The sequence below is a fragment of the Palaemon carinicauda genome, chromosome 15 (genome assembly GCF_036898095.1).
Source record: "Palaemon carinicauda isolate YSFRI2023 chromosome 15, ASM3689809v2, whole genome shotgun sequence".
Classification (NCBI taxonomy): domain Eukaryota; kingdom Metazoa; phylum Arthropoda; class Malacostraca; order Decapoda; family Palaemonidae; genus Palaemon; species Palaemon carinicauda.
The window spans coordinates 72,677,314-72,704,805 of NC_090739.1; the positions used below are offsets into that span (position 1 = coordinate 72,677,314).

At 43.7% G+C, this 27,492-nt stretch overlaps 1 protein-coding gene across 3 annotated transcripts in view; it reads right to left on the minus strand.

The window, feature by feature from the left end:
* Positions 1 to 27,492, minus strand: part of LOC137654666 (rhomboid-related protein 2-like) — a 206,896-nt gene that overhangs the window by 29,179 nt on the left and 150,225 nt on the right. For all 3 annotated transcript variants that reach the window (XR_011046674.1, XM_068388512.1, XM_068388513.1), the window contains exon 6: positions 4,471 to 4,615. Coding sequence is in view for 2 of the 3 variants with exons in the window: in XM_068388512.1 (XP_068244613.1) it covers positions 4,471 to 4,615 (145 nt within the window). In the remaining variant the exon portion in view is untranslated. The remainder of the gene's footprint in view (positions 1 to 4,470; positions 4,616 to 27,492) is intronic.

The window sequence follows — 27,492 nt, forward strand, 5'->3', positions numbered from 1 at the left end:
AGACTTCTTGTGTTCGGAGAGAGCACCATAATTTAAATTATCCACACTTTCTCCAATCTCTCACCATCTTCTCTGTCACATTAAGCTCTTCGTTTTTGCTTTAGATTTTGTAATTGATGTGGATACAAGTTAATACAAAATTAAATCGACTTATAACTGAAGTTCTAAAAATATCTTGGAAATGGAAAGTACAATTATTATTCTTCCTAACAGTTAAGAATGATTGTAAATTATCATACTGTCATTAGCGGTAAAGTAGTTTGCTATTGTTGACTAAAAAACATTGGCTTTCCTGTTTTGCGACGTGTTGAGATTTTTATGGATATACATATACCAAGGCACTTCCTCAATTTTGGGGGGTAGCCAACATAAAAAAAAATGAAACAAAAAGGGGACCTCTCCTCTCTACATTCCTCCCAGCCTGACAAGGGACTCAACTGAGTTCGGCTGGTAACTGCTAGGGTGCCACAGCCCACCCTCCCCCTTTATCCACCACAGATGAAGCTTCATAATGCTGAATCCACTACTGCTCCTACCTCCGTGGTTATCCAAGGCACCAGAGGAAGCAGCAGGGCCTACCGGAACGGCGTCACAATCACTCGCCATTCATTCCTATTTCTAGCACTCTCTCTTGCCTCTATCACATCTATCCTCCTATCACCCACAGCTTCCTTCACTCCATCCATCCACCCAAACCTTGGCCTTCCTCTCGTACTTCTCCCATCAACTCTTGCATTCATCACCTTCTTTAGCAGACAGCCATTTTCCATTCTCTCAACATGGCCAAACCACCTCAACACATTCATATCCACTCTAGCTGCTAACTCATTTCTTACACCCGTTCTCACCCTCACTACTTCGTTCCTAACCCTATCTACTCGAGATACAACAGCCATACTCCTTAGACACTTCATCTCAAACACATTCAATTTCTGTCTCTCCGTCACTTTCATTCCCCACAACTCCGATCCATACATCACAGTGGTACAATCACTTCTCATACAGAACTCTCTTTACATTCATGCCCAACCCTCGATTTTTTACTACTCCCTTAATTGCACCCAACACTTTGCATATTTCATTCACTCTCTGACGTACATCTCCTTCCACTCCACCATTTGCTGCAACAACAGACCCCAAGTACTTAAACTGATCCACCTCCTCAAGTAACTCTCCATTCAACATGACATTCAACCTTGCACCACCTTCCCTTCTCGTCCATCTCATAACTTTACTCTTACCCACATTAACTCTCAACTTCCTTCTCTCACACACCCTTCCAAATTCTGTTACTAATCGACCAAGCTTCTCTTCCGCGTCTGCAACCAGTACAGTATCATCAGCAAACAAATGATTTACCTCACATTCATGGTCATTCTCGTCTACCAGTTTTAATCCTCGTCCAAGCACTCGAGCATTCACCTCTCTCACCACTCCATCAACATACAAGTTTAACAGCCACGGCGACATCACACATCCCTGTCTCATCCGCACTCTCCCCGGAAACCAATCACTCACTTCATTTCCTATCCTAACACATGCTTTACTACCTTTGTAGAAACTTTTCACTGCTTGCAACAACCTTCCACCAACTCCATATAACCTCATCACATTCCACATTACTTCCCTATCAACGCTTTCTCCAGATCCATAAACGCAACATACACCTCCTTACCTTTTGCTAAATATTTCTCGCATATCTGCTTAACTGTAAAAATCTGATTCATACAACCCCTACCTCTTCTAAAAACACCCTGTTCTTGTAAGATTGCATTCTCTGTTTTATCCTTAATCCTATTAATCAGTACTCTACCATACGCTTTTCCAACTACTGTACACTCAACAAACTAATAACCCTTGAATTACAACACTCGTGCACGTCTCCCTTACCCTTATATAGTGGTACAATACACGCACAAACCCAATCTACCGGTACCATTGACAACACAAACACATATTAAACAATCTCACCAACCATTCAAGTACAGTCACACCCCCTTCCTTCAACATCTCAGCTCTTACACCATCCATACCAGATGCTTTTCCTACTCCCGTTTCATCTAGTGCTCTCCTCACTTCCTCTCTCGTAATCTCTCTCTCATTCTCATCTCCCATCACCGGCACCTCAACACCCGCAACAGCAATTATATCTGCCTCCCTATTATCCTCAACATTCAGTAAACTTTCAAAATACTCTGCCCACCTTTTCCTTGCCTTCTCTCCTTTAAACAACCTTCCATTTCCATCTTTCACTTTTATGGATATGGTGAAGTAAAACATTTGTAATAACATTACTCAACACTTTGATGTGTAAATGTGTTTGTTTGTTCATTACGATCGGCAATGATATGTAAAAAAGAGAATGGTTTTGATTTAGGCAGCACATTTAGGAAAAACATTACATAAAATCACCTTCATTTATTTTGTAGTTCTAAGGAAAAAGTGAGTAAAACAGTATTAGTCATAACAAAATCATTACATAATCAATATTTGGTAAGATATCTGTTGCTGCTAAAGCTAACCTATGCACAGTTCCTGGGCTTCTTTAAGGACGTCCTCTATGATGGTTTCATAAAAGTATGGCAAGGCAGAAAAGGAAAAACTTAATTTTTCAATAGTAAGGTGTCGTCCAACTGGTGACGATGCTGCAACAGGGAAAGGGATTCCAGAAACTCTTAAGAAAAGACAGTTCAACCAAATAATTATGATTATTATCATTATTATTACTTCCTAAGCTACAACACTAGTTGGAAAAGCAGAATACTATAAGCCCAGGGGCTCCAATAGGGAAAATAGCCCAGTGAGGAAAGGAAACAAGGAAAATATAAAATATTTTAAGAACAGTAACATTAAAATAAATATTTCCCATATAAACTATAAAATCTTTAACAAAACAAGAGGAAGAGAAACACGATAGAATAATGTGCCTGAGTGTACCCTCAAGCAAGAGAACCCTACCCCAAGGCAGTGGAAGACCATGGTACAGAGGCTATGGCACTACCCAATACTAGAGAACAGTGGTTTGATTTTGGAGTGTCCTTTTCCTAAATGAGCTGCTTATCATAGCTAAAGAGTCCCTTCTACCCTTACCAAGAGCAAAGTAGCCACTGAACAATTACAGTCCAGCAACCCCTTGGGTGAAGAAGAATTGTTTGGTAATCTCAGTGTTGTCAGGTGTATAAGGAGAGAGGAGAATATTTAAGAATAGGCCAGACTATTCGGTGTATGTGTAGGCAAAGGGAAAGTGAACCGTAACCAGAGAGAAGGATCCAATGTAGTACTGTCTGACCAGTCAAAGGACCCCATAACTCTCTAGCGGTAGTATCTCAAGGGGTGGCTTTCTGTAAACGGAAAGACAGGGATAGAAAGAAGGGCTCCACCTCACCCCCTCACATTTTGTGGTAGCAGAAATTCCGGGTGCTATTATAGTATGCTATCTACCGTCGATTTTGCTATCTACCACCCCTCTCTGACTATAGTATGATACCTACCATCAGTCCCTAAGGATACGGTCTACTTGCTAATCCGCCTCTAATAAGGAGCATCACTACCTACTTGATAACCCAACCTAACCTAACCTAACTCAACCCAACCTAACCTAACTTACAAACTGCTTATAATTATGCATCCATGTACTAACCTAGCCTAACCTACAAACTGTTTATAATTATGCATCCATGTTATCCATCCAATAATTATTATTAAACTATCATTAAAGTCCAATGAGGATAACATACTGGTGGTAAGTAATCTGTTTGATAATCCTCATCAAACAGGAGGATTAACATTGACGGCAGATAACATACTTTGTGGTAGATACCATACTATAATAGAAATTCGACGGTAGATAGCATACTATAATAGCACCGAAATTCCTATCTCTGACACAGCCCGCTGTCCAAGGAACTAACTTTCTCAGGGTTACATTAACACCACCAGACTCCTGATGGGATACAGAACATATAAAAATGCTGTTCTACAGTGGGAAAACTGTGGATATCAGCAGGTTGTACAGACAACTGTCACTAGTTACAATCACTGGGAAATAACTGCAAACTCATTTTTTCCTTAATAATCTTTGCACAAGATGATTTGCCAATCAATTTACCAAAAATAAAAACAAAACTTTAAAACAACTAGTTGAAAGACACTAGAAGTACTTGTGGCTACTCGGTGTGCTGGTGGGTGGGCAGGGGTTCCCTGCCACCCACCAATAACTACCGACACCCGATTAAATTTCTAACAACTGAATTCAGCTACACTGAAAACATTCTCTTATTAAAGGATGAAGGTTTGTATATATGTAGGAACAACTAAACTTTTCATGCCTGTTCGACCCAATTCTGTTAAACAAAGGGAATTTCAGGACCCAAATGTAATGTATATTTGCAATTTCTAGGGTTGTGATGGAAAAAACTATGAAACATAAACCAATTCATAATCAATATAAAGCAAAAATACAGTACTCACATGAGGATCAAACATGGAAGCAGCAAGAGACCCTGCTATTACACCAGCTACATACAAAATAAGCAGCCTCCACCATCGATGCACCATCTCCAAAGGAATCCCAACAAAGAGAGCTACCATTACGTTTGAGAGAAGATGCACGTATCTGAAAAGGTATCCTCCTTACTAAAATACTTCACACATCAAAGCCTATATCTTTGTATAGCTTTTAGAGCATTATAAAATAGTTTGAGAGATTTAAAATCTAGTTTAGTTCCAGAGAAACTTTGTTTTATAAAGCTTGTTATGGAATAGGCAAGAAAGCAGTTATACCAAGTTTATACACACGCAATATCAATAGTTATCATTATATAGCCCATGATGAAATAAATCACAAAACTAAACAATCTTATAATACTAAACAGAAAAATAAACCCATATTTCTGACCACTGTTTAAAAAAATCAATTGCAATAAAATTCCAAATATTTTCTTTTATACACATATGTTAAGGTAAAAAATTTAAAATTCTAAACCTTATTTAATTCAGATAGCCTTGTATATCCATGAAATTTAGATCTTTAGCAGGTCCCATACAGTGGTCCTGTCCTAGATAAAAGATTTTAAGGTGAACTTCCAACTTTTTAATAACTTACAACAGCCATTTTTTGGCTTAATGTGCTGTGATTTCCAAGGACTTCCTTGTGAAAGAATACTACAGGGAAATCCGACATGATAAATAACTTTGGCCATTGTTTTGATCCTACCCATGGCCAAAATCCCTGCCCCTAAAAAAAAAAAGAGAGAGAGAGAGAGAGAGAGAGAGAGAGAGGGAGAGAGAGAGAGAGAGAGAGAGAGAGCGAGGAGAGAGAGAGAGAGAGAGAGGAGAGAGCGAGAGAGAGAGCGAGAGAGAGAGAGAGAGAGAGGAGAGAGAGAGAGAGAGAGAGTATATATCCTGTCTCCATCCCTAACACCCATAATGTGAGACAAATTGTTCCTTGACAAGCATTCTTTGCCATTATGAAAATTTCACGACATCCAGAGCTTTACGGGTTGGTCTTGGCATAGGGTGTTCATTAAACACTAGCTGAAACAAATCCAAGCAGTACAACTTTCTGTGGCCTGGTCCCTGATGAAGCATAATGACAGGCTTCCAGTATTCCTAAGTCATCCTTCTGAAGTAAAATTCAAACTTTTTCTTATTATCCATGGAAACATGTGCTTGTGTTGTGTTTTGCTTGGTGGTAGATGGTAGTCCTTAATGATGCATGAGTCAACTTATTAAACCTCTGGTACTAGTCATTGGAGAACACACAGTACATCAACACCCCCGCCCCCCAAAAAAGGGAGTTTTGACGAAAGAAAAGCTTATATATGGGGAGGTGCTAAACGGTTTTCAGGACCATCCCTCATGCAGGGGAATGGGATAATTGTTTTTCCCATGAAGCTCAAATAAGATGGCTGTTGGGGTGTAAGGTGATGTGCTGGTAGCATTTTATTCAACTGGGATGATGGTTCCTTTCTATGACATAATGACGTAGTAATGAAGTCAATTATAGCAAACGAATTTCAGCCTTAAAGGTGGTGTATAGAGTTGTATCGAGCCTGAACTCTAAGGTCTCTCTTATAAACAGAGTTCATGCTTTTCACATTAATACATTAGCCTTAGAGTAAGGGAGAGAATATCTCTTTGAAGTACTGAATTCCCTGTTCTAACCTTTCATAAGAAAATCCTAACCCACATCTCCTCCCCAAAAATGACAAATTTAGAATTTGCATTTTTCCTAACTACACAAATCTAGAGCTCTTTATGTAGGAATATTATTTCAGTGATAGAACCCAGCCACTGAGGGGGGCAAGGCAGTCTCAACTTGGTGCCGGTCCCAAGCCCGGGTAAATGGGGAGGGTTGGCAGCAGAAAAGGCATCCGGCCATGAAAAATTAGCCAAAACAACTATGGTCAGTGAGTATAATCAGAATAAAATTAATGCTAGGGGCGTTCCCCTTAAGCGACACATTGGGACCTCGCCTGATCCCTCCGAAAAATCGGCAATGGCTACCCAGTCATGGGCGGGCTGGGTTAAAGAGGCAAGCTCAGAGGAAAATATCTGAGGAGAGGATGAGAGTAGCAACTCTGAATGTGGGGACAATGACTGAAAAAGGGCGACAGCTGGTTGCCTCCTGGAGAGAAGGAAGATTGGAGTGGTGTGTGTGCAGGAGACCTGGTGGAAGGGAAATAATGCAAGAGAACTAGGAGAAGGTTGTAAATTATATTACAGTGGAGTAAATATGGAAGGAAGAAATGGAGTAGGAATAATATCGAAAGAGTTGAAGGAAAATTTGATTGGGGTGAATAGGAAAAATGACACAATTATGAGTTTAAAGCTAGGATTGGGAGCAACAATAGTCAATGTGGTGTGTGCCTATGCCCCGCAAACTGGATGTACAGAGGAGGAGAAGGATACATTCTGGGAGGAGATGGACCAGGAGCTAGGAATAATTCCTGCAAGGGAAAGGGTAATTATAGGAGGAGATCTGAACGGCCACTTGGGAATTAGTAGGGAATGGAAAGAGAGAGTGCATAGAGGTTGGGGTGTGGGTGAGAGAAATGATGGGGGGAAAAGAGCGATTGATTTTGCATTGGCTTTTGACCTAGCAATGATCAACACCTTTGAGAAGAAGATTAACAGACTGATTACTTACAGTAGTGGTGGCAGGGAGAACCAGATAGATTTGCTGCTGTGTAACAGAGACCATCTGAAGGAAGTTAGAAATTGCAAGGTGATAAATGGGGAGAGTGTAGCAGCGCAACACAGGTTAGTGGTAATTGATTGCAGACTAAGGAATTGTAGGAGAAGTAAAAAGACGAGAACGGACCCAAAGATTAAGTGGTGGAAATTGAAAGAGGAAGATCTGAGAGTCTTCTTCAAGGAAAGAGTGCTGGAAGCAATAAGGTTACAAGAGGATATACAAGAATGGTAGACCAAGAATAGTAAAGTGATTCTAAGGATCGGTGAGGAAGTACTTGGAAAGTCATCAGGAAGAAGACCCCCAAATGATAAAGAATCGTGGTGGTGGAATGATGAGTTGCAAGACCGGGTAAAAACCAAGAAAGAAGCCAAGAAGAAGGCAGATCTATCAGGACAAGAGCAGGATAAAGAAAACTATAAACTAGCAAAGAAAGAAGCAAGAAGAGCAGTAGCAAAGGCAGAGACATTAAATGAAGTCTATAAAGAGATGGAAACACCAGAAGGAGAGAAGAAAATATTACGAATTGCTAAGGCCCGAGATGCTGTATCTAAAGCGATCCCGGACGATTGGTCTAACGACGATTAGTCTAATACCAATTGGTCCAAAGTGAATTGGTCTAAAACCAACTCGTCCAATGGTATTTCTGGGGGTTGAACCTGTGCCGGCCAGTGAATAAGCTCCTATTAGCACTTATTCTTAGGTAATTTACTGCTAAATATACCAGAGAAAAAATGTAAAGGAGTGCTAGGTTAACTAGCTCGCTCACCTGTTGGTGTCGATATAGAATTGGGCGTATAATCCAGAGGTCCCGCACTATTTAGATTCATCCACGACAAAGACCCCAATAGAGGAGAGCCGTTCAACCTCACTCGGCACCACCAACTCTGCATCCGCTCAGAACCCAACTCCTTTTTAGCACGCCTGTGTGGTAACCCGCTTGTTTGTGCTCTCGTGTTTTTGCCTTATTTTTCGTGGATTATGGCTTCTACATCGGTTTCCCAGGAGACACCGTCTAAGTTAAGTACCAAGCTATGTTTTGCTGTGTTTTGAGCAATCTAGATCGTTTAATATTTAAATTATAGGAGTTTATTCTCTTCGATCATCTCGGTCTTGCTCGATTCCGCTTACGGTTGGTACTCCTGTTTTGAGAGCTTTTAGTTTCACTCGCGGTGTTACTAAGTGTATTATTTTTATTATTAGTTTAAATTTTTATATGTTTTATTGTGGATATTCATTATTTAGCGTTTAGAACCCTTGTGGTTCATATTTAGGGCCGATATCAGATTACGTATCGTAGATGGCTTGCCGACCTTCGTTACTGGGCGGCAATTTTTATTATTTAAGCCATCAGGATGTTGTCCTTCGGGATTTATTCATTATTTCGCATGCCTTGCCCTAATTTTTTATGTGTATATTTATATGTTTTTCAACGCTATTACTTTTATAATGAATATTTGTGCTTATTACTCCGTATGATCTGTTTTGGTAGTGTTTGGGGATCGTCAGTTGGTAGCCCTGCTGCTCCGTATCACGTGATCCTCCCCCAAGCTCCCCCTCTCGCTAGGTTGGTGGCTAGGCTTCTCTCCCCCCTCCCCTAGGGGACCGTTGCCTTCCCTTCTTTCAGAGGGGGTAGTTCAGTGTTTATGGACTTTGTCCTCCCTCCGGGTGTCCCGGCTGTTTCGTCTCTGTCTAGACTGGTTGGCCACCGGTCAACAGAGTAGGATCCCGGTGCACCCTATTCTATATTCACCTATCACACTTTTATTATGTTATACGAAACCCTCCGGGTTCCGTTGGTGGTTCTTATCTACGGTTCCGCCCCCCCTCTTAATTTATAACAGTTACTATGATTATATATGACAGATCACTATCCCGGAGTTCCTATATGTATTAGTTTATGGATGTACTTTTATTTCCCGGTCCGGGGCTTAACCTCGCTCCGGGAAATCAGACACCATGTGTGTTAATTCTTTGTTGCATCCTTCTTTATGATCCCGGCTCGACCGGAATGGATAGTTATACTCTAGTCTTAAGTTAGACTTATGTTTAGGCCCGGGTCCTCCGGACCCGCCCCTACTTAAGAGTATTACAGTTAAGCTCTAGTCTTAAGTTAGACTTATGTTTAGTCCCGGGTCCTCCGGACCCGCCCCTACTTAAGAGAATTACAGTTTCTCATATACTATTCTTTTTATAGATGGTGCATTGTCAGACGACGGCCTGTGCGGCTGTTCTTCACCAGCCTTGTGGCCATACTGTGTGTAGGTCTCACGCCCTCTGCGGAGTTCAGCTGGAAGACATCGTAGTCTGGCACCCTGATAATTGTATGGTCTGTTTTGACCTCATCACCACCCTTGGATCTGATTCGGTGAGTCCCGTTGGCTATGTTGTCTTTCTAATTATTTTACCTTTATTTGGTATACATACACTATTTAGTAAGATTTCTATGGTCTTGAAGGACCTCCGGGAATCTTCCTTTCTGTAATTCCCACTATTATTTTAAGGCATCCCCGGAGCAGAAGACTGCGGCTCGGGCCACACTGAAAGTGTGGGTTGGGGGATTTGCCCGAAACGTGAAATCGAAACAGCCTTACGTCCTTTCTGAAGACTACTGTGCTATGATCTACCCTAATGCCAAGTCTTCAGCCGCTGTGGCTAGGCATGTTGCGGCACCCATCATTGCCGACATTGATGCCACTATTTCGGGATTCATCGACCAGGAACAAGATCCGTTGGATGCCCCCGGAGATCTGGAAGACAATGTTGCCTCCTTGAACTTGGATGTGGAACCTATGTTGTTGGATGATCCGGATGCAGGTAGGGTGGTAAGTGAGGCAGGTGTTACCGGCGCTGAGATTCCTATCCTCAGCCCCGCTCTTTCTTCTTCATCTGATCTCTCTTCTTTCCATGGTTTTTCTGGGGACCGCGATTCGTCTCACCGATCACACCCGGTTCCCCCCAAAGATAAGTCTATATCTAGAACTTTGCCAAGAGCTCGTAAGCCCCACAAGGCTTCCCATAGTTCCAAATCAAATACAAACCCGTCATCTAAGGCTTCCGGCTCCTCCTCTAAGTCTCACGACCCGGGAGTACAATCCGCCACTTCTGCTCCTAACCCGGGCCTTTCCGAATCAGCCATGCTTCGCTTTGTGTCGGAGATGCAATCTAAGATTGTGTCGGAAATGCAGGCCAAGATGGACACGATGTTCTCTAACATTGGTCAGAGACTTGGGGCATTAGAGCATGGTGCTCCGGAGCGAGTTCAAAGCTCTCTCATCCCGGATGCCTCTAAGCTTCCGCCGTTTACCAAGAATAACCCTTGGCGCATGGCTCTTCATTCCCCATTCTCAGACGGGATGTTAACGTTGGAAGGTCTTGGTACTCGTCCACTAGAGGATTTTGAATTCTTTCCTCCTGGTCTCGCATTTCCATTTCATGGTTATGCCAGGCTTACCGAGGATGCTCTGGTTCGGCTGGATAAGGTCCCCAAAGAGACCGTCATTTTCCCAAAGGAACAAGCCCAATCTGTTTGGGCTAGGTTTCTGAATGATATAGGTTGCACCAATACCATGTTGACGCCTCATAAAAGTTCTTTCACAATGTTCTTAATGGACAAGAATACCGTGACTCCATGCGTCAATAAGATTGCAGAGCTTGCTTTTCAATATGCTCTGGAGGAGAAGCCCTTGCCTCCCATCCGAGAGGTAGATCCGATCTCCCTCCTTCTTCCTTCAGGTAATGAGTGTTGGGACAATGTCCATACCACCTTTACTTCTGGCAAGCTAACAGCGGACTGTGCGTCAGTAATGTTTAGTGAACGGCTTCCCCGTCTCCCGGAATCCCTTATTAAACAGGAGTATGATTCCCGCCTACGTGTTGGTCGAACTTTGAACTTGGCCACGTCTACGGAGTCGATAGCCTTAACTTATGATACTGAGAGTATCTTTAAGTCTCTCAATAAGGCTACTTTGCAGTCGTTATATTTTGACTTATATGACTTTGCTCTTGCTAAACGTAGGTGCCGCAAACACGTCCTGGCTGAGGCGACTATTAGGCACGAGCCGAATAAACTTATCCGGTCCTCTTGTTGGGGTCCAAATCTTTTCCCTGAGGATCTTGTGGAGGAAGTCTTGGCAGAGGCTACTAGAGTTAATCAGAGCCTTAAAGCCCGTTGGGGTTTGACTCCTAAGCGGAAATATGATCCCGCAAGTTACCAAGCCCGGGGTAGGAAGAAGCTCCGCCCGTATACCTCCACTCAGTTCCGGCAACAGCAGAGTAGCTCGTCCGTTTTCCGGCAGCCTCTTCCTCCATCTTCTGCTGTTCCTGCACAGCCTTCCACCTCTCAGGCTCCTTCCTCAGACGACTACGTCACCGTTCTGCTCCCTAAGAGCCAGCTTCCCGGTGCCTCCACCACCTCTCCAGCCTTTAACCAATCTTATGAGGCTCAAGGCTCTTCCCAGGGTTATAACAGAGGTAGAGGCTACCACCGTGGTTCATACCAGAACAGAGGTAGAGGTAGATTCTTTCGCAAGGGAAAGAACTTCCGAGGCGGACGTGGAGGCAACTCCTCAAGCCAATACTGAGGTGCAGCGGGTAGGGGGGAGGCTTTATGCCTTCCGCAACAAATGGAGGTTCAGTCCCTGGGCTTTCAGTATCATCTCCAAGGGACTGGGGTGGAGTTGGATTCAAGGACCTCCTCCACCGAACAGATTTCATCAGCATTCCACTCCGGACCTAGTCGAATTTGTCCAGGACCTGTTACAAAAGAACGCCATACAAGAAACGAAAAGTTTCAGGGTCGGCTGTTCAGCGTCCCGAAGAAGGATTCGGACAAGAGAAGAGTGATTCTAGACCTATCCCTTCTCAACTTGTCCATTCAATGCGACAAGTTTCGAATGCTTACCGTCTCGCAGCTGCGGACCTTACTTCCCCGTGGGGCCGTCACCACCTCTATCGATCTTACAGACGCCTATTATCATGTCCCGATAGCGAGACACTTCCGTCCGTATCTAGGCTTCCGCCTAGGAAACAAAAATTACTCCTTCAAGGTGATGCCTTTCGGGCTCAACATCGCCCCAAGGATCTTCACAAAGTTAGCAGAAGTTGCTGTTCAGGAACTCAGAAATCAAGGGATTCAAGTAGTAGCCTATCTGGACGACTGGCTCATTTGGTCAGACACCTCCCAAAATTGCCTAAAAGCCACTCACAGAGTCATCCAATACCTTCAATCTCTAGGCTTCCAGATCAACTTCAAGAAGTCCCGTCTTCTTCCGAAATCAAAGTTCCAATGGCTCGGCCTGCAATGGGATCTTATATCTCACACTCTGTGTCTTCCCAAACCCAAGAGGTTAGAGATTGCAATGAACACCAAACGCTTTCTCAAAGACAAAGTAAGTTCCAGACGACTCCAAGAGAGGATCCTAGGGTCCCTTCAATTTGCTTCAGTGACGGATCTACTTCTGAAAGCAAAATTGAAAGATATCAATCGTGTCTGGCGTTCGAGGGCGAACCGGAAGCTCCGGGACAGGAAAGTCCGCCTTCCTCCCATTCTCCGGGAAAGACTTCTACCTTGGACAAGGGCCAACAATCTGTCAAAGTCAGTTCCCCTTCGATTTCCGCCTCCGAAGTTAATCATTCACACGGACGCATCCCTATCAGGTTGGGGAGGCTATTCTCAGCTCAGGAAAGTTCAAGGTCTTTGGTCTCCCTTATTCCGCCAATTTCACATCAATGTGCTGGAGGCCATGGCAGTTCTTCTAACCCTGAAACGTCTCGCTCCATCCAAGAGACAACACCTTCGTCTGGTTCTCGACAGCGAAGTGGTGGTCCGCTGCCTCAACAGAGGCGGATCAAAATCAGGGCCTCTGAACCATGTTCTAGTAGCCATATTCTCCCTAGCAGCCTCGAACCGTTGGCATCTTTCAGCTGTCCACCTGGCGGGAGTCCGGAACGTAGTTGCAGACGCCTTGTCCCGGACCTCCCCTCTAGAATCGGAATGGTCACTCGATCTAAAGTCATTCCGGTGGATTCTCTCTCGGGTTCCGGGTCTCCAAGTGGACCTCTTCGCCACGGAGTCCAACCACAAATTGAGAGTATATGTGGCTCCCAATCTAGACCCTCAGGCCTACGCCACAGACGCCATGTCACAGAATTGGGACATCTGGGAAAGGATTTATCTCTTTCCCCCGGTGAATCTTTTACTGAAAATCCTAGACAAACTGAGATCCTTCAAGGGACGAGTAGCCTTGGTCGCACCCAACTGGCCCAAGAGCAATTGGTACCCTCTCCTGCGAGAGTTGAGACTACATCCTCACCCGATACCCAATCCGGTTCTGTCTCAGATAGTACAAACACGCGTTGTGTACGCTTTCTCAAACATTTAGAGCGCCCTAACTTTATGGACTTCATGAAGTTTGCGGCCATGCATGGTGCCAATATCGATCCTCAAAACACCCTGTTCCTAGAATCAGATAAACGGGATTCCACCATCCGCCAATATGATTCTGCGGTTAAAAAGTTGGCTAAATTTTTGATAGACTCAGACGTACACTGTATGAACTTGAACCTTACAGTCACTTTCTTTAGAACTTTATTAGAATCAGGTCTGGCAGCCAATACTATCACCACTATTAAATATGCCTTGAAAAAGATCTTCCTAGTGGGTTTTAACATAGACTTAACCGACTCTTTGTTAGCTTCAATTCCGAAAGCCTGTGCCAGACTGAAACCGGTTACTCGTCCTACCCCGGTTACCTGGTTCCTTAATGATGTACTCAAATTGGCTTCTGATACCATTAACAGTTCTTGTGATTACATTCCCCTTCTCAGGAAAACACTTTTCCTGGTGAGTTTGGCTTCCGGGGCAAGAATTTCTGAACTGGCAGCTTTGTCAAGAGACCCGGGTCATATTGAGTTCCTTCCTTCGGGAGAGGTCCTTCTTTCACCTAACAAATTCTTTTTAGCTAAGAACGAAGACCCTCAGAACAGATGGTCCTCCTGGAAAATTGTTCCCCTCACGCAAGATCCGTCTCTGTGCCCTGTTACTACTCTTAAGTCTTATTTATCCCGGACCTCCTCTAACTCCTCCGGGCCTCTATTCGTTAGAGAACAAGGCGGTACCATTACCATTAAAGGGATCAGGCAACAAATTTTGTATTTTATTAAACAAGCTAGCCCTGACTCTTTTCCTCTTGCACATGATATCAGAGCGGTTGCTACTTCGGTGAACTTTTTTCACCACATGAATTTTACGGATCTTTCCAGGTATACAGGGTGGAAGTCACCGTCAGTGTTCAAGAAACACTATCTTAAACATTTGGAAGCCCTTAAATTTCCTACAGTAGCTGCAGGGAGCGTAGTTACCCCCAGGTAACTCACATGTTAATTCCTTGTCATTTTATCTCTCCCCCTTACCTGCCTCATTTATACCCTATTTGTATTCGTTGGTTTCGCACCTGATTACTATTACTATATTTGTAATTTTTGACTCCTGAGTATCTGTATATAACATCACTCACGGCATTATTATACCTTACCTTTTTTGTCAATTGTTCTACCAAGTGAATTTATGTTCTTTTTAAGATACCCTTATAGCTGTTTTTGGCACTCATCTCTGATTAAAGTAACTTGTATTTCCCTTATGTTTATGTTTTTTCCTTTATTTAGCAAGTTTGGTGACATTTCTCTTGTATATATTCACTGGCCGGCACAGGTTCAAGCCCAGAAAAGGGATTTTGACGTAGGAAAAATCTATTTCTGGGCGAGGGACCTGTGCCGCCCAGTGAACCCTCCCAGCTCCTCTCCCTTGGAGTCCCCAAACTTTGGGTGCTAAGGAGTTGGGTTCTGAGCGGATGCAGAGTTGGTGGTGCCGAGTGAGGTTGAACGGCTCTCCTCTATTGGGGTCTTTGTCGTGGATGAATCTAAATAGTGCGGGACCTCTGGATTATACGCCCAATTCTATACCGACACCAATAGGTGAGCGAGCTAGTTAACCTAGCACTCCTTTACATTTTTTCTCTGGTATATTTAGCAGTAAATTACCTAAGAATAAGTGCTAATAGGAGCTTATTCACTGGGCGGCACAGGTCCCTCGCCCAGAAATAGATTTTTCCTACGTCAAAATCCCTTAATTGGTCCAAGAACACGATAAGTCTAAAACCAACTCGTCCAATGGTATAATTGGTCCAAGAACACGATAAGTCTAAAACCAACTCGTCCAATGGTACGATTAGTCCATAACCACGATTATTATCATTATCATTACAGTGGAACCTCTACGTACGATTGTCTTTCCATACGATTGTTCCAACATCCGAAGTAAAATTCCATCAAATTTTTGTCTCGACACCCGAAGTAATGCTCCAACATTCGATGTAGATCTTGTTTACCGCCGGTAGATGGCAGCATGTAAGAGGGACGCCATTGAGCGTCGAGTGCTCTGTTCTCTGTTCTTGTGTGTATCGTGTGGTTGTCCTCTGTTTGGTCTGTTATTAACAGAGCTTATTTTCTTCCTTTTCTCACATTTCCTTTTTGATTTTACCTATAATCATGGAGCCTAAGAAGCTAAGTTTCAGTATAGGTAGTGGTGAGAAAAGGAAGAAGGCAATTCTTTCATTAGAATTGAAGCAAGAAATTATAGAAAAACATGAGAGCAGTGTGCATGTGAGTGATATGGCTAAACAATATGTCCGGAAGAGGCCTATGATCTCGACGATCATCAAGCAGAAGGCAGCCATTAAAGCAGATAACCATCGAAGGGGATCACCATTATTACAAGACATTGTAGCAATACCCTGGAAGAGATAGAACGCCTTTTGTTGATAGGGATAAAGGAAAAAGAGATTGTTGGCAACGATCATTTGTGAGAAGGGCCAGCGTAATGAACAGAAAGAAAGAAAAAAGTGAAGCAAAGAAAACCAAGATAGCATTAACAAGCTATTTTAAAAAAGTCTTCTCTCTTTCTCTGTTTCTCTCTAAACATAGCATTAACATGTTCTTTAAATAAAATCTCTCTCTCTCTCTCTCGTTCTTTTTTGCTGTTATAGTGTTAGAGACGTCTATTTTTTTTTCAGAGAGAGAGAGAGAGAGAGAGAGAGAGAGAGAGAGAGATTAAACAAAAATGTGTTTAGAGTACATATGATTTTTAACAGCGTCAATGAGTTGAAAAACAATTAAATGTAACTAAGTAAGTAATAACAGCTAATCTGAATTCCTTCATCAACTAAAACAAATATTGATACAAACACACTCGTGTGTGTATGCACAAACACACACACACAGGTGCAGGAATTGCTACGCAGTAAGAGACAGACGGTCGGAGAGGAGGTAGAGATGGTGACTGCGATAACGTACCATAACTCGTCACTGAAAGTGATGAAAATTAAAAATCAAAAGAAAAAAAATATAAAAATTATGAAATATAAAAATAAAAAAAATAAGCTAAGTTAGATTAAAGTTTCCATAGTGTAAGTTACGGTACGTTATCGCAGTCACCATCTCTACCTCCTCGCCGATCGTGTCTCCTCCTGTGTGTGTTTGCGCATATGGACACGAGTGTGTTTGTATCAATATTTGTTTTAGTTAATAAAGGAATTCAGATTCGCTGATATTGCTTTTTTAGTTACATTTAATTGTCTTTCAACTCGTTGACGCTGTTAAAAATCATATGTACACAACACATTTTTGTTTAATCTCTCTCTCTCTCTCTCTCTCTCTCTCTCTCTCACTTTCAGAAAAAATTAATAGATGTCTCTAACACAGAGAGAGAGAGAGAGAGAGAGAGAGAGAGAGATTGTTTTACGTACGTAAATGTAAATTTTAAACAATAAAAATATGATAGGTTACAACATGTAGAGAGAGAGAGAGAGAGAGAGAGAGAGAGAGATTGTTTTACGTACGTAAATGTAAATTTTAAACAAAAAAAATATGATAGGTTACAACATGGAGAGAGAGAGAGAGAGAGAGAGAGAGAGAGAGGGAGAGAGGGAGAGAGGGAGAGAGAGAGGGAGAGAGAGAGAGAGAGAGAGGGAGAGAGGGAGAGAGGGAGAGGGAGAGAGAGAGAGAGAGAGAGAGAGAGAATTTATTTAAAGAACATGTTGACACCATGTCTACCTTCTCGCCGATCATCCGTCTCCTCAGTGCCATTACAGGGAAGAGTAGCAGTTGATCTAGAACCTCTGTTACTGAATGGAGACTCTCAATCTGGAAGGGCCCGAATCTAGGATCCTCTACAACTGGATCTTGAGTCTTGACTACATACTCAGGGACAAAACCGAGTGTCACTGGCCACCATCCTCTTGAATGGGTGTTGTAAGACAGATCACGTAGCTCACAGACTCTTTTTGGCTGAGGCTAGGGCTAGGAGGAATACTGTCTTCTGAGTCAAGGTTCACTCTGACGCTTGACGAAGTTCCAAGGTGGTGGTCTGACTTCTGACTACTGAGGGCATGTGCACTCAAAATTCTGGCCAACCTACTACCTACAAGGTACAGTAGCCCTTTACTGCCTACACTGAGCAAACTTTTCCCTCTCTGGGGTATAACAAGAACACTGCTATGTTGGTATAGTGGCACTGAGAGGAGAGATACCCCCGTCCACAACCCCAACGACAAACAATGGACCACTTTGCCTGATAAACAGAGGCAGAAGACTCCTGGAGGTATCAGCCATTCTCTCTGCATCTGTTCTTTAAAAGCCTTTTTTTGCGAGTAGTTGCTGGATAACTTCCAGGCATGAAGACGAAGCGATGGGATTGCTCGATGGAAGATATCGTGTGGTTGTCTGAGTAGAGCAGGAAGTGGAGGGAGCTCTTTTAGGGCCTCTGTGAGCAGATGCAATGGTCTTGGAACCATTCTGCATGTTGCCACAGCAGAGCTACGTCACCGAGAGGTCTTGGAATGCCCTCCTTACTAGGCAGGAGGAGAGAACGCATAGATGTCTATTCTATCAAACTGATGTTGGAAGGCATCTTGCAAGACTCCCTAGGGATCTGGTGCTGGAGAACAGTACACTGGAAGTTTACGGTTTAGAGACGTCACAAACAGGTCAAGTGTCGGTGAACGCCACTAAGTCAAAACTTTGTTGGCTATCGGTTGTTTCAAAGATCATTTGGAGCCTACTATGCGAGTCCTCTTGCTCAGATTGTCCACCAGCACCTTTTTCTTGCCCAGGATGTATCCGGCTAAGATAGCTACCAAATTGTTTTCCGTCCACCTAAGGATCTCCACAGCGTTATAGCATAGATGGTGTGAAAAAGAACCTCGTTGTTTCTTTGTGTGTGATACTACTATACTGTAGTGTTGTCACTCATCAGCATTACAGAGTACCCTGAAAGGAGCCGATGGAAGTGGTTGAGGGCCAGAAAAGCGTAGACAGATATTGGGAACTAACTTTTCTAGAGAAGTTATGTGTTCCAGCAGCCTTTGCCACTGATATGATGGCAAGGCGTCTCTCGAGAGAACGGATCGACCTACTGACCTATCTCTCTCAGTTTCTTTACTCAGTACCCGGACGGAAAAATCTTGCCTAGTTTAGTCATGATTTTCATCCAGATAAATTGAGACTTTTCATGATTTACCATGACCCCCAAAGAAGGAGAAGGGTTTCCCTCAAGCCTGCCAGAACTAGCCAATCGTCCAGATAACAAACCAGATGAATGCTGTTCTTGTGTGCCCAAGTGGACACTAGGGTGAAGACCTGCGTGAACACCTGAGGTGGTGTGGATAGGCTGAAACACAGCACCTTGAACTGGTATATCTTCCCTCCTAACATGAATATAAGGTACTTCGTTGAGGATGGATGAACGGGGATCTGGAAGTACACATCCTTGAGGTCTAACAATATTATGAAGTCCTGTGGTCTGACAGCCTGTCTGACCGTCTCCATATTGAACAGACTAGGTTGTACGAACTTGTTCAAGGTTGAGAGGTCGAATACTGATCCCCAGACTCCAGATGCCTTCTCTACAAGAAATAAACAACTGTAAAAGCCTGGGGACCCTTCCGGAACCTCTTACAGACCATCCTTCTCTAACATGGTCTGGACTTCGGTCCGATGGGCATGTTTCTTCACGGGCCCATTCACATAGGAATCCGAGTACGAGAGTGAACAGGACAATGTATCCCTCTCTTAGTACAGAGACCGCCCTAGGTTCAGCCCGGTTGAGCATCCATCTCTGCCATCTGCTCTTCAGGCATCCCCCTACTGTTGGACAGGTCGGGGGAATGCCGTCCCTAGCAGGATAGTCCATGTCTGTTTCTCCTGCTTTCCTTATCCCTTCCCGAGCCCCTAGGTCGAAAGGGCTGTTTGAGGCCTTGGGTCTATGATGTCTACTTTTTCTGGGAACTCTTCTCCAACCCCTGAGCCTTAGCCGGAGAAGATCTCTGACATGGAGGTACCCTCGATTTAGAGCGTGAGGAAGTCCTGGCTTGCTTCCCTCCATCTGTCTGCAACTGCCTCGATGTCTTCCACATCAAAGAAGGAAGGGTCGTCCATCGAGGAGTTACTCAACCTCATCACTTCTCTCTTAAGTACCCGCTTCTGGAATTTTGAGATTACAGTAAAACATCATGTCGGCTCGAAACCCAGTTGACCCATTAGTCCACAGTTTTCTGTGTCAGGAACTCCAGAGTCCTAGCTCCAGAAAGGAGGAGCACGTTCAACAGCGCTTCCTTCCTCTTAAGGAGTAGATAGGTTCTTATTCTTCACCAGGTACCCTACTGTTCCTAACCAATAGTCGAACCATGAAACAGATTGCAATGAACTCTTTACAACTCGTTCCATGTTGGCCCCGTCACCTGCAGAGAAATGAACTGGTTAGGTTGACATTTTGTCCATAGAAGAGTTCTGCGTGAGAGCCAAGATAGCCAGATCCAACAGTTGAGGTGAGGGATCATCCTATACAATCTCATAATACTACTTCTGCTGGACGTACAGGGTAGGAAGTAACTAGGAAGATTCAACTGACTGGAGGGACTGGGATGCTCCCGCCACTTAGGTGTAAACTCTCTTCTTTGCTGCCTTAACCTCCTTGGACAGGGAAAAGCTACCTTAGTCTTGGCGGGTCTTGGCGTATTGCAGAAGAGCTCTAGGACTATGTCCTTGCCCTCTGTTGGAACTTGATCCTTTTTCCCTAGAGAGTTGACCTTACTTATGCAGGACAGAACTTGCGGAAAGATGTGGTCTGCATCTCTCTTATCTAGGGGTGAGATCTTTGGGCAGGCGGACTCTGGCAGTGCTCCATCGGAATGTTCTGAGTCATCATCAAAGAGTTCTTCCTCCTCCGAGCTAGCACCCATAGCAGCCAAGGAAGGATCAAGGTCATCACCAGAATTCCTTCTCATAGAGGAATAGGCCCTTGGAGGAAAACTGCTGTGCTCCTATCTTATGGAGACAAACGCTGAGACCGAATGATGTTCCTCTCAAGATTGAAACTTGCCCATAGAGCGTCAATTCTTGGTGTCCCTTCTTTCTCTCAGACGGATGTTGAAATCCTTGAGAAAGGGAGAAACCTCCCTCCCCTTAAACTCCTTAGACCCTTCACCTTCAGAGGGAGAGGCAATCAGCTCAAATCTATAAGCAAAATCTTTGGGGACCTCGATCCTCTACTCGTTTGAGGATGAGCAGTATTCCTCAGCGGGGGAGTGTTTCCCCTCTGATTTCTCTTCCTCTTCTATGACATGACGGGGGTTACACCAACCTTTCCGAGGCAGCATTCTGGCTGGTGGGCAATTTGGTATTCAGGTATTTCAGAAACCTTGTGGACACCAGAGGCGAAAGAGGCTTGGCAGGGGTGCGAGGAAGAAGTTGCATAGCCGAGCTCCTGCATCTAAGATCAGACGGGCCTTCACTCCCCTTTGAGGTAGACGAGACCTCTAGAGGAATGTTAGGGACATCCATGGACGGGATTATCAAAGGATGGTGAGTTGGTCCTGAGATCGTCTGCTTCACTGCCTGATCAGGTTCTAATAACCAGGGGGAGTCTCTCACGAACAAAACTGTTCCCAACTGAGCCCCATGAACCTGTTTCCTTGATTTACATGGAGTGCCAAGGAAAGGGAGGGCATGAGAGGAAGTCGCCTCATGCCCTTCCCTGTGCTCAACTTCCCTAAGGAAGTGGGCGCCATCCGTATGCCCGTCTGAAAGATCGATTCAAGAAGGAAAAACCTCTTTTGTGAAGGAACCTGCGGCTCCTCTCACAAAGCAGACCACAAGCTAGAAGCACATTGACGGGGCAAGAGCTGATAAGGAGCATTTGTATGTGCACCCTTCTCAGCTCTCACTGATAATGTGTCCACCTGTGCTCGCCCGTCCACCTGTGCGCAAGTAAGTCTTGATGGGAAAACTCATCTAAGAGAGAACAGCCCTCGGCATAGGAAATGAGCACAGCTTCGTAAGGCAGACGAGCTAGCTCGCCCGTCCACCTGTGCTCGCCCGTCCACCTGTGCGCAAGTAAGACTTGATGGGAAAACTCATCTAAGAGAGAACAGCCCTCGGCATAGGAAATGAGCACAGCTTCGTAAGGCAGACGAGCTAGCCCTCCCACCTTGTTAGGTGATAGAGTGCGCAAAACTGTGCAAGACTTGTCCGCCAAATTCAGATTACCGTGCTCAATCGCAAGCACATTACCATTAATATTATTATTGTTACTTGCTAAGCTACAACCCTAGTTGGAAAATCAGGATGCTATAAACCCAGGGGTCCAAATAGGGAAAATAGCCCAGTGAGGAAAGGAAACGAGGAAAAATAAAATATTTTAAGAGCAGTAACATTTAAATAAATATTTCTTATATAAACTATAAAAACTTTAACAAAACAAGAGGAAGAGAAATAAGATAGAATAGTGTGCCAGAGTGTACCCTCAAGCAAGAGAATTCTATCCCAAGACAGTGGAAGACCATGTTACAGTGGCTATGGCAATATCAAAGACTAGAGAACAATGGTTTCATTTTAGAGTGCCCTTCTCCTAGAAGAGCTGCTAACCATAGCTAAAGTCTCTTCTATCCTTACCAAGAGGAAAGTGGCCACTGAACAATTACAGTGAAGTAGTTAACCCCTTGAGTGAAGAAGAATTGTTTGATCATAGTGTTGTCAGGTGTATGAGGACAAAGGAGAATTTGTAAAGAATAGGCCAGACTATTCGGTGTATGTGTAGGCAAATGGAAAGTGAACCGTAACCAGAGAAAATGATTCAATGTAGTACTGTCTCGCCAGTCAAAGGACCCCATAACTCTCTAGCAGTAGTATCTCGATGGATGGCTGGTGCCCTGACCAACCTACCATAAAAAGGAGAGAAAAACTCCCACGCGCCTTATCCCCAACAGGAGATAGGTGTGCTGACTTCCTTTCCCGTAAAGGTGGAGGAGGCTTAGGCAGTTGCAAAGCATTTGCATGCATGCAGCAATGCAGGTTCTACCTTGTGAAAGGAAGAAACTGGAGACACAAACTCATGAGAGGTTGGCCTGACATAATGCATAGCGGCATGTTGTGTCCTACGGACACGACGAGAAGGAGGGAGGAATTGAAGGCAATCGCCGCCCGCCATTATCGTCCAGATCCGAAAATCTTTGCTCCGATGAACTGGAGCAGGGCATGGACGAGTCCAATGCCCTTCAGCAGATCTCAATGTGGGCGGGCGGAGACCACTCAGGACGATCAACCCCTTTTGCTCCTGTTGGACAATCACCTCGAAGGCGAGAAAATTGTTGAACGGAAGCTGGGTAAGGAAACTGCTCTCTTAGAAGGTAAGGCTGCTCTATGCCTGATGAAGGATGACTTTCCTTTGAAAGGGAAGGTTGTCCAACACCTGGAGCCGGACCTATGTTTACCTTCTTTCTGAACAAACCCAGCCAGAAGGTCAATTTCGTGAACTGACCTTGGGACGTGGCCGTAGCTAGTTCCAGAGTTTAGCCTGAAGGATCCCAAGACAAGTCACTACGATGCAATGCAAACGTTTCGGCGACCAGGTGCTGATATCAAGACAGCTGAGTGCATGTGAGACTCTTTCGATCCTTGACCTCCGGAGTCTCGAGGGGGAAAATGGGAATCAAATCCTGGAAAGGATGTATGCTCATGTTCTGCACCTAGCTGCAAGACCTCCTATAACCTTAACTTGCTCGGGGCACCTGTGAGCTTCAAGGAAGGCCACAGCAAACAAACTGCTTTGACTGAAAGTGACTCCCCTAAGGCAGGGGCCAGTGCTGCTTCATTTGGGATAGCAATGGAGGCCACTGACACACAAGGTTGGCCCGAGTCACATGAGCAACACTCGTACAGGACAGATTCCCAGGGGAAGACAATTGAGCAAAGGCATCGTGGGGAGTTTGAGCCAGCGGAGATCTATGGCGAAGTTTCTTCCCTTACAAGGCTGACCTCGAAGGAAAAGAATCTCTCTTAGCCTTCTTTTTCCGCCGCTTGTTGAACTTTGAATGTTAGCATGGTGACCACTCCCAACACACACGGCATAGAAACTCCTGCATGCAAAGTGACCCTACACACAAGGCAGAAACCATGAGGATCTGTCTCTTCAGCTGACATGAAGGTACCAGAAAGGTCCCCTTCATTGCTGGGACAAACCTGCATAATTACAATCACCAAGGGCAGTCACACCTGAAAGAGAGAAAGATCAAAAGGAAATTCTTAGCTTTTTGGGCCAGTAAATTAACAAAATTATTTTTTATTTTAATAGAGGAGTAAAACGTCTGTACTCCACCGAGCCAACATAAAAAGTGACGGTTATTAACTAGTGTTGAGGTGAGCAGGGTCCTGGTCTATCTGCACTCTCCTCTTTGCTAACTAGTGGAGGGTAGTTATACAGTACCTCAAAAAAGCTTTAACGGCTATTTCAGCTATGGCTGAAATAATACTGCTATGTAAGGAGCACAAGGTTTGCATTTAGTGCCGGAACGAATAAGTTTTTCTTTTGTCATCACTCCTTTTCTTATCTGACTGGAAATCCCACACTTATAAAACATCTTTTTCAAACAGTTCATCAAATTTTGGCAATTTTCTTAGGGTGATAAGAAACTAATATCTGCAATATCTGTTACTACGACCTATACACGTGCTAAATTTTCTCAGGACAAATACTGTATATTTCCTTGTATAAAATGACATTTAGATCAGACAAGGTAAAAAATTAGGGCAAATTTCAATGAATGCATCTCTTATCTGTAGTATAAGACAATGGCTAACTTACAAAACCATCTGTATACAGGTAGTCGTCAACTTACAACCGAGAGAGGGACTGAGAGACGTCACTTAACTAGATTTGGACATATGTCGAACTTGGTACAGTATTTCATTCTCAGTTCTCTATTAACTTTATTAATCGTGATTTATTACAGCATCTTTGTATTCTATTTATCAATTTCAGGAGCATTTCAATAATCAACAATTACTTGTTATACTTTTGGTAGTCATCAGCTGATCTCAAGGTCACACTACTATTACGATCATGCGCACATACGAATAACAAGGAGTATAGTTTATGTAATGTCTTAACTTATTCAAAATATCTTCAAATGAATATTACATCAGCACCAAAATATTAAAATATATCACAGTTATCATACAGATTGTTTATAGCCTTTATTATTAATTATCCTATGAACAAGTAATAAATGTTTCGATAACGAGAATACTATTATTACTCGATAAAGTACTGAAAGGAAATCACTTGATTTGCCGGCTCACCTTCCGCCACAAATATAATATCACCGGATGTACAGCACTTCTTTTATTAAATTTACAGTAAATACTACTGTAGGCTATTCAAACCAACTAATACTGACCACTGAAATACTTGGTATCATACCTCGATGTTTTGATGATGGAATAATAAGATTACTCGGTAACGAATCTATAGGAAATCACTCGATTTGCCGCTCACCTTACGGCCGAACTACGATGTCACAAGACAGGTGATGAAAGAATGACTTACAAAATATGTAAACCCTTTTCTGTTTTCCTTACAAGAAATAAAAGAAAACAGAAACTTCCCCAGCAAAAGTATTTCATTTTGATAATATAAATACATTACAGTACTGTACTTTAAGAAAATATTCGTCCTATTTCTGTACTTTCATTAGATAAATACTGTATATCTACCATCAGAAATGAAACCCGCATAAAATGAGATTCTGTTCTAGCTATAGAGTTAAATTTACTCTAATTAGTACTCATGACAACCGATACAGACCTATGAAATACACTGCATCGTTACTCAATATTTTGATTATAGGAATACTAACATTAATCCATAGCCTACTGAAAGGATATCACTCGATTTGCCCGCTCTTTTTCCATGACTCTGCCAGAAACATGACGTCACCCGATATACGTATGATCCAAAGTCAGCAAACAGTAAAGGCTTTCTTAACACACTTTTTTATTTAAAATGGATACTGTATATTATTCTTCTTCACCCCAGGGGTAAACTAATGCACTGTATTTGTTCAGTGGCTACTTTCCTCATGATAAGGGTGGAAGAGACTCTAACTATAGTAAGCAGCTCTTCTAGGAGGACACTCCAAAACCAAACCATTGTTCTCTAGTCTTGGGTAGGGCCATAGCCCATGTACCATGGTCTTCCACTGTCTTAGGTTAGAGTTCTCTAGCTTGAGGGTACACTTGGGAACACTATTCTATCTTATTTCTTCTTTTTTTATAGTTTATATATAAAATATTTATTTTAATGTTACTGTTCTTAAAATATTTAACTTTTTCTTTAAATATTCATTCTTGTTTCCTTTCCTCACTGGGCTATTTTCCCTGTTGGAGCCCAAGGGCTTATAGCATCCTGCTTTTCCAACTGGGGCTGTAGCTTAGCAAGTAATAATAAAAATAATAATAATAATATGACAAATTCGAAGATAATTTGTATTTTTCCTAACCATACAAACCTTAGCTATTTACAAAGGGTTTACTTTTAGCGCAGCTGAAATGACGAGCCAATAGTTTTTAACGAGGGTTAATTACCCCCGCGCTAGTTAGCGGGGGGTGGGGAAGGGTAGCTTGCTACCCCTCCCCCCTCCAAACACCGGTGACTTGCTTCACTTCACTTAGAGGTAGGACTTGACTTGGGGGTCAGGGATGGCGGGCACATATGTGTAAATAGCTAAGGTTTGTATGGTTAGGAAAAATACAAATTATCTTCGAATTTGTCATTTGTTCCGTAACCGAAATACAAACCACGCTATTTACAAAGGGTGACTTACCCCTTAGGAAGGGTGGAAAGTCCCCAGCCTTACTGACTTCGGCTTGCCCGGGGGCTCGATCCCTTAGTGAGCAGCACTAGAGAGAGGGAGCCCCTGTACCTCACAGGTTCCTAGCATCGCTAGGAACGAGTGGCCTACATAAGTAGTGTGAGGAGGAGAGTGTGACTCGTCCTATGAAGTTGACCTTGAGACCTTCAGATAGGAATTCTAGGATAGGACGTTCCCCATACCACCTCGTCAGGGTATGGGAGACGCAACAGTATTAAGCTTAATACTAGGAGCACAAAGAAGCATGGGTTACCTGCAGAGGTCGAGGTCAGCTATGCGAGGACCAGGATGCTGCTTCCCCAAGAGAGGGGAGAATGAAGAAAGAAGTAAGGGTCAGACATACTCTTTCATTCACACAGACTAAGACCGGGTAACAACGCCCTCAACCTACTGCTACTTGTCCAAAAAGGAGCCTGAGGTTAGACCAGCTGTTGTGCAGCCACCACAGGGCCGATAGAGAACGTATCGAGGCTCCTGTGGGTCACGTCTTGCAGGTAGTGGGCTGTGAAGGTCGTTTGACGCTTCCAGACCCCCGCTTGAAGTACCTGCGTCACAGAGAAGTTTCTCTTGAAGGCCAGGGATGTAGCAATACCCCTGACATCGTGGGCCCGAGGGCGACGTGACGGAGGAGGGTCAGGATTCAGGGCATGGTGGATAACCCTTCGAATCCAAGCAGAGATGGTGTTCCTTGTGACCCTCCTCTTTGTCCTGCCTGTGCTCACAAACAAAGCTCGCACATGAGGACGGACTGCAGCCGTTCTCTTCAAGTAGTACCTCAGACACCTCACTGGGCATAGTAGCAGCTGGTCTGGGTCGTTTGTTACAGAACGGAGACTCGCGATCCTGAAAGAGTCGAACCGAGGATCCGGCACTCCAGGATTCTGAGTCTTGGCCACAAACTCAGGGACGAACCTGAACGTTACCTCCCCCCATCCCCTTGAATGGGCGATGTCGTACGAGAGACCATGAAGTTCACTAACTCGCTTGGCCGAGGCCAAGGCGAGTAGGAAAGCCGTCTTCCAAGACAGGTGGCGA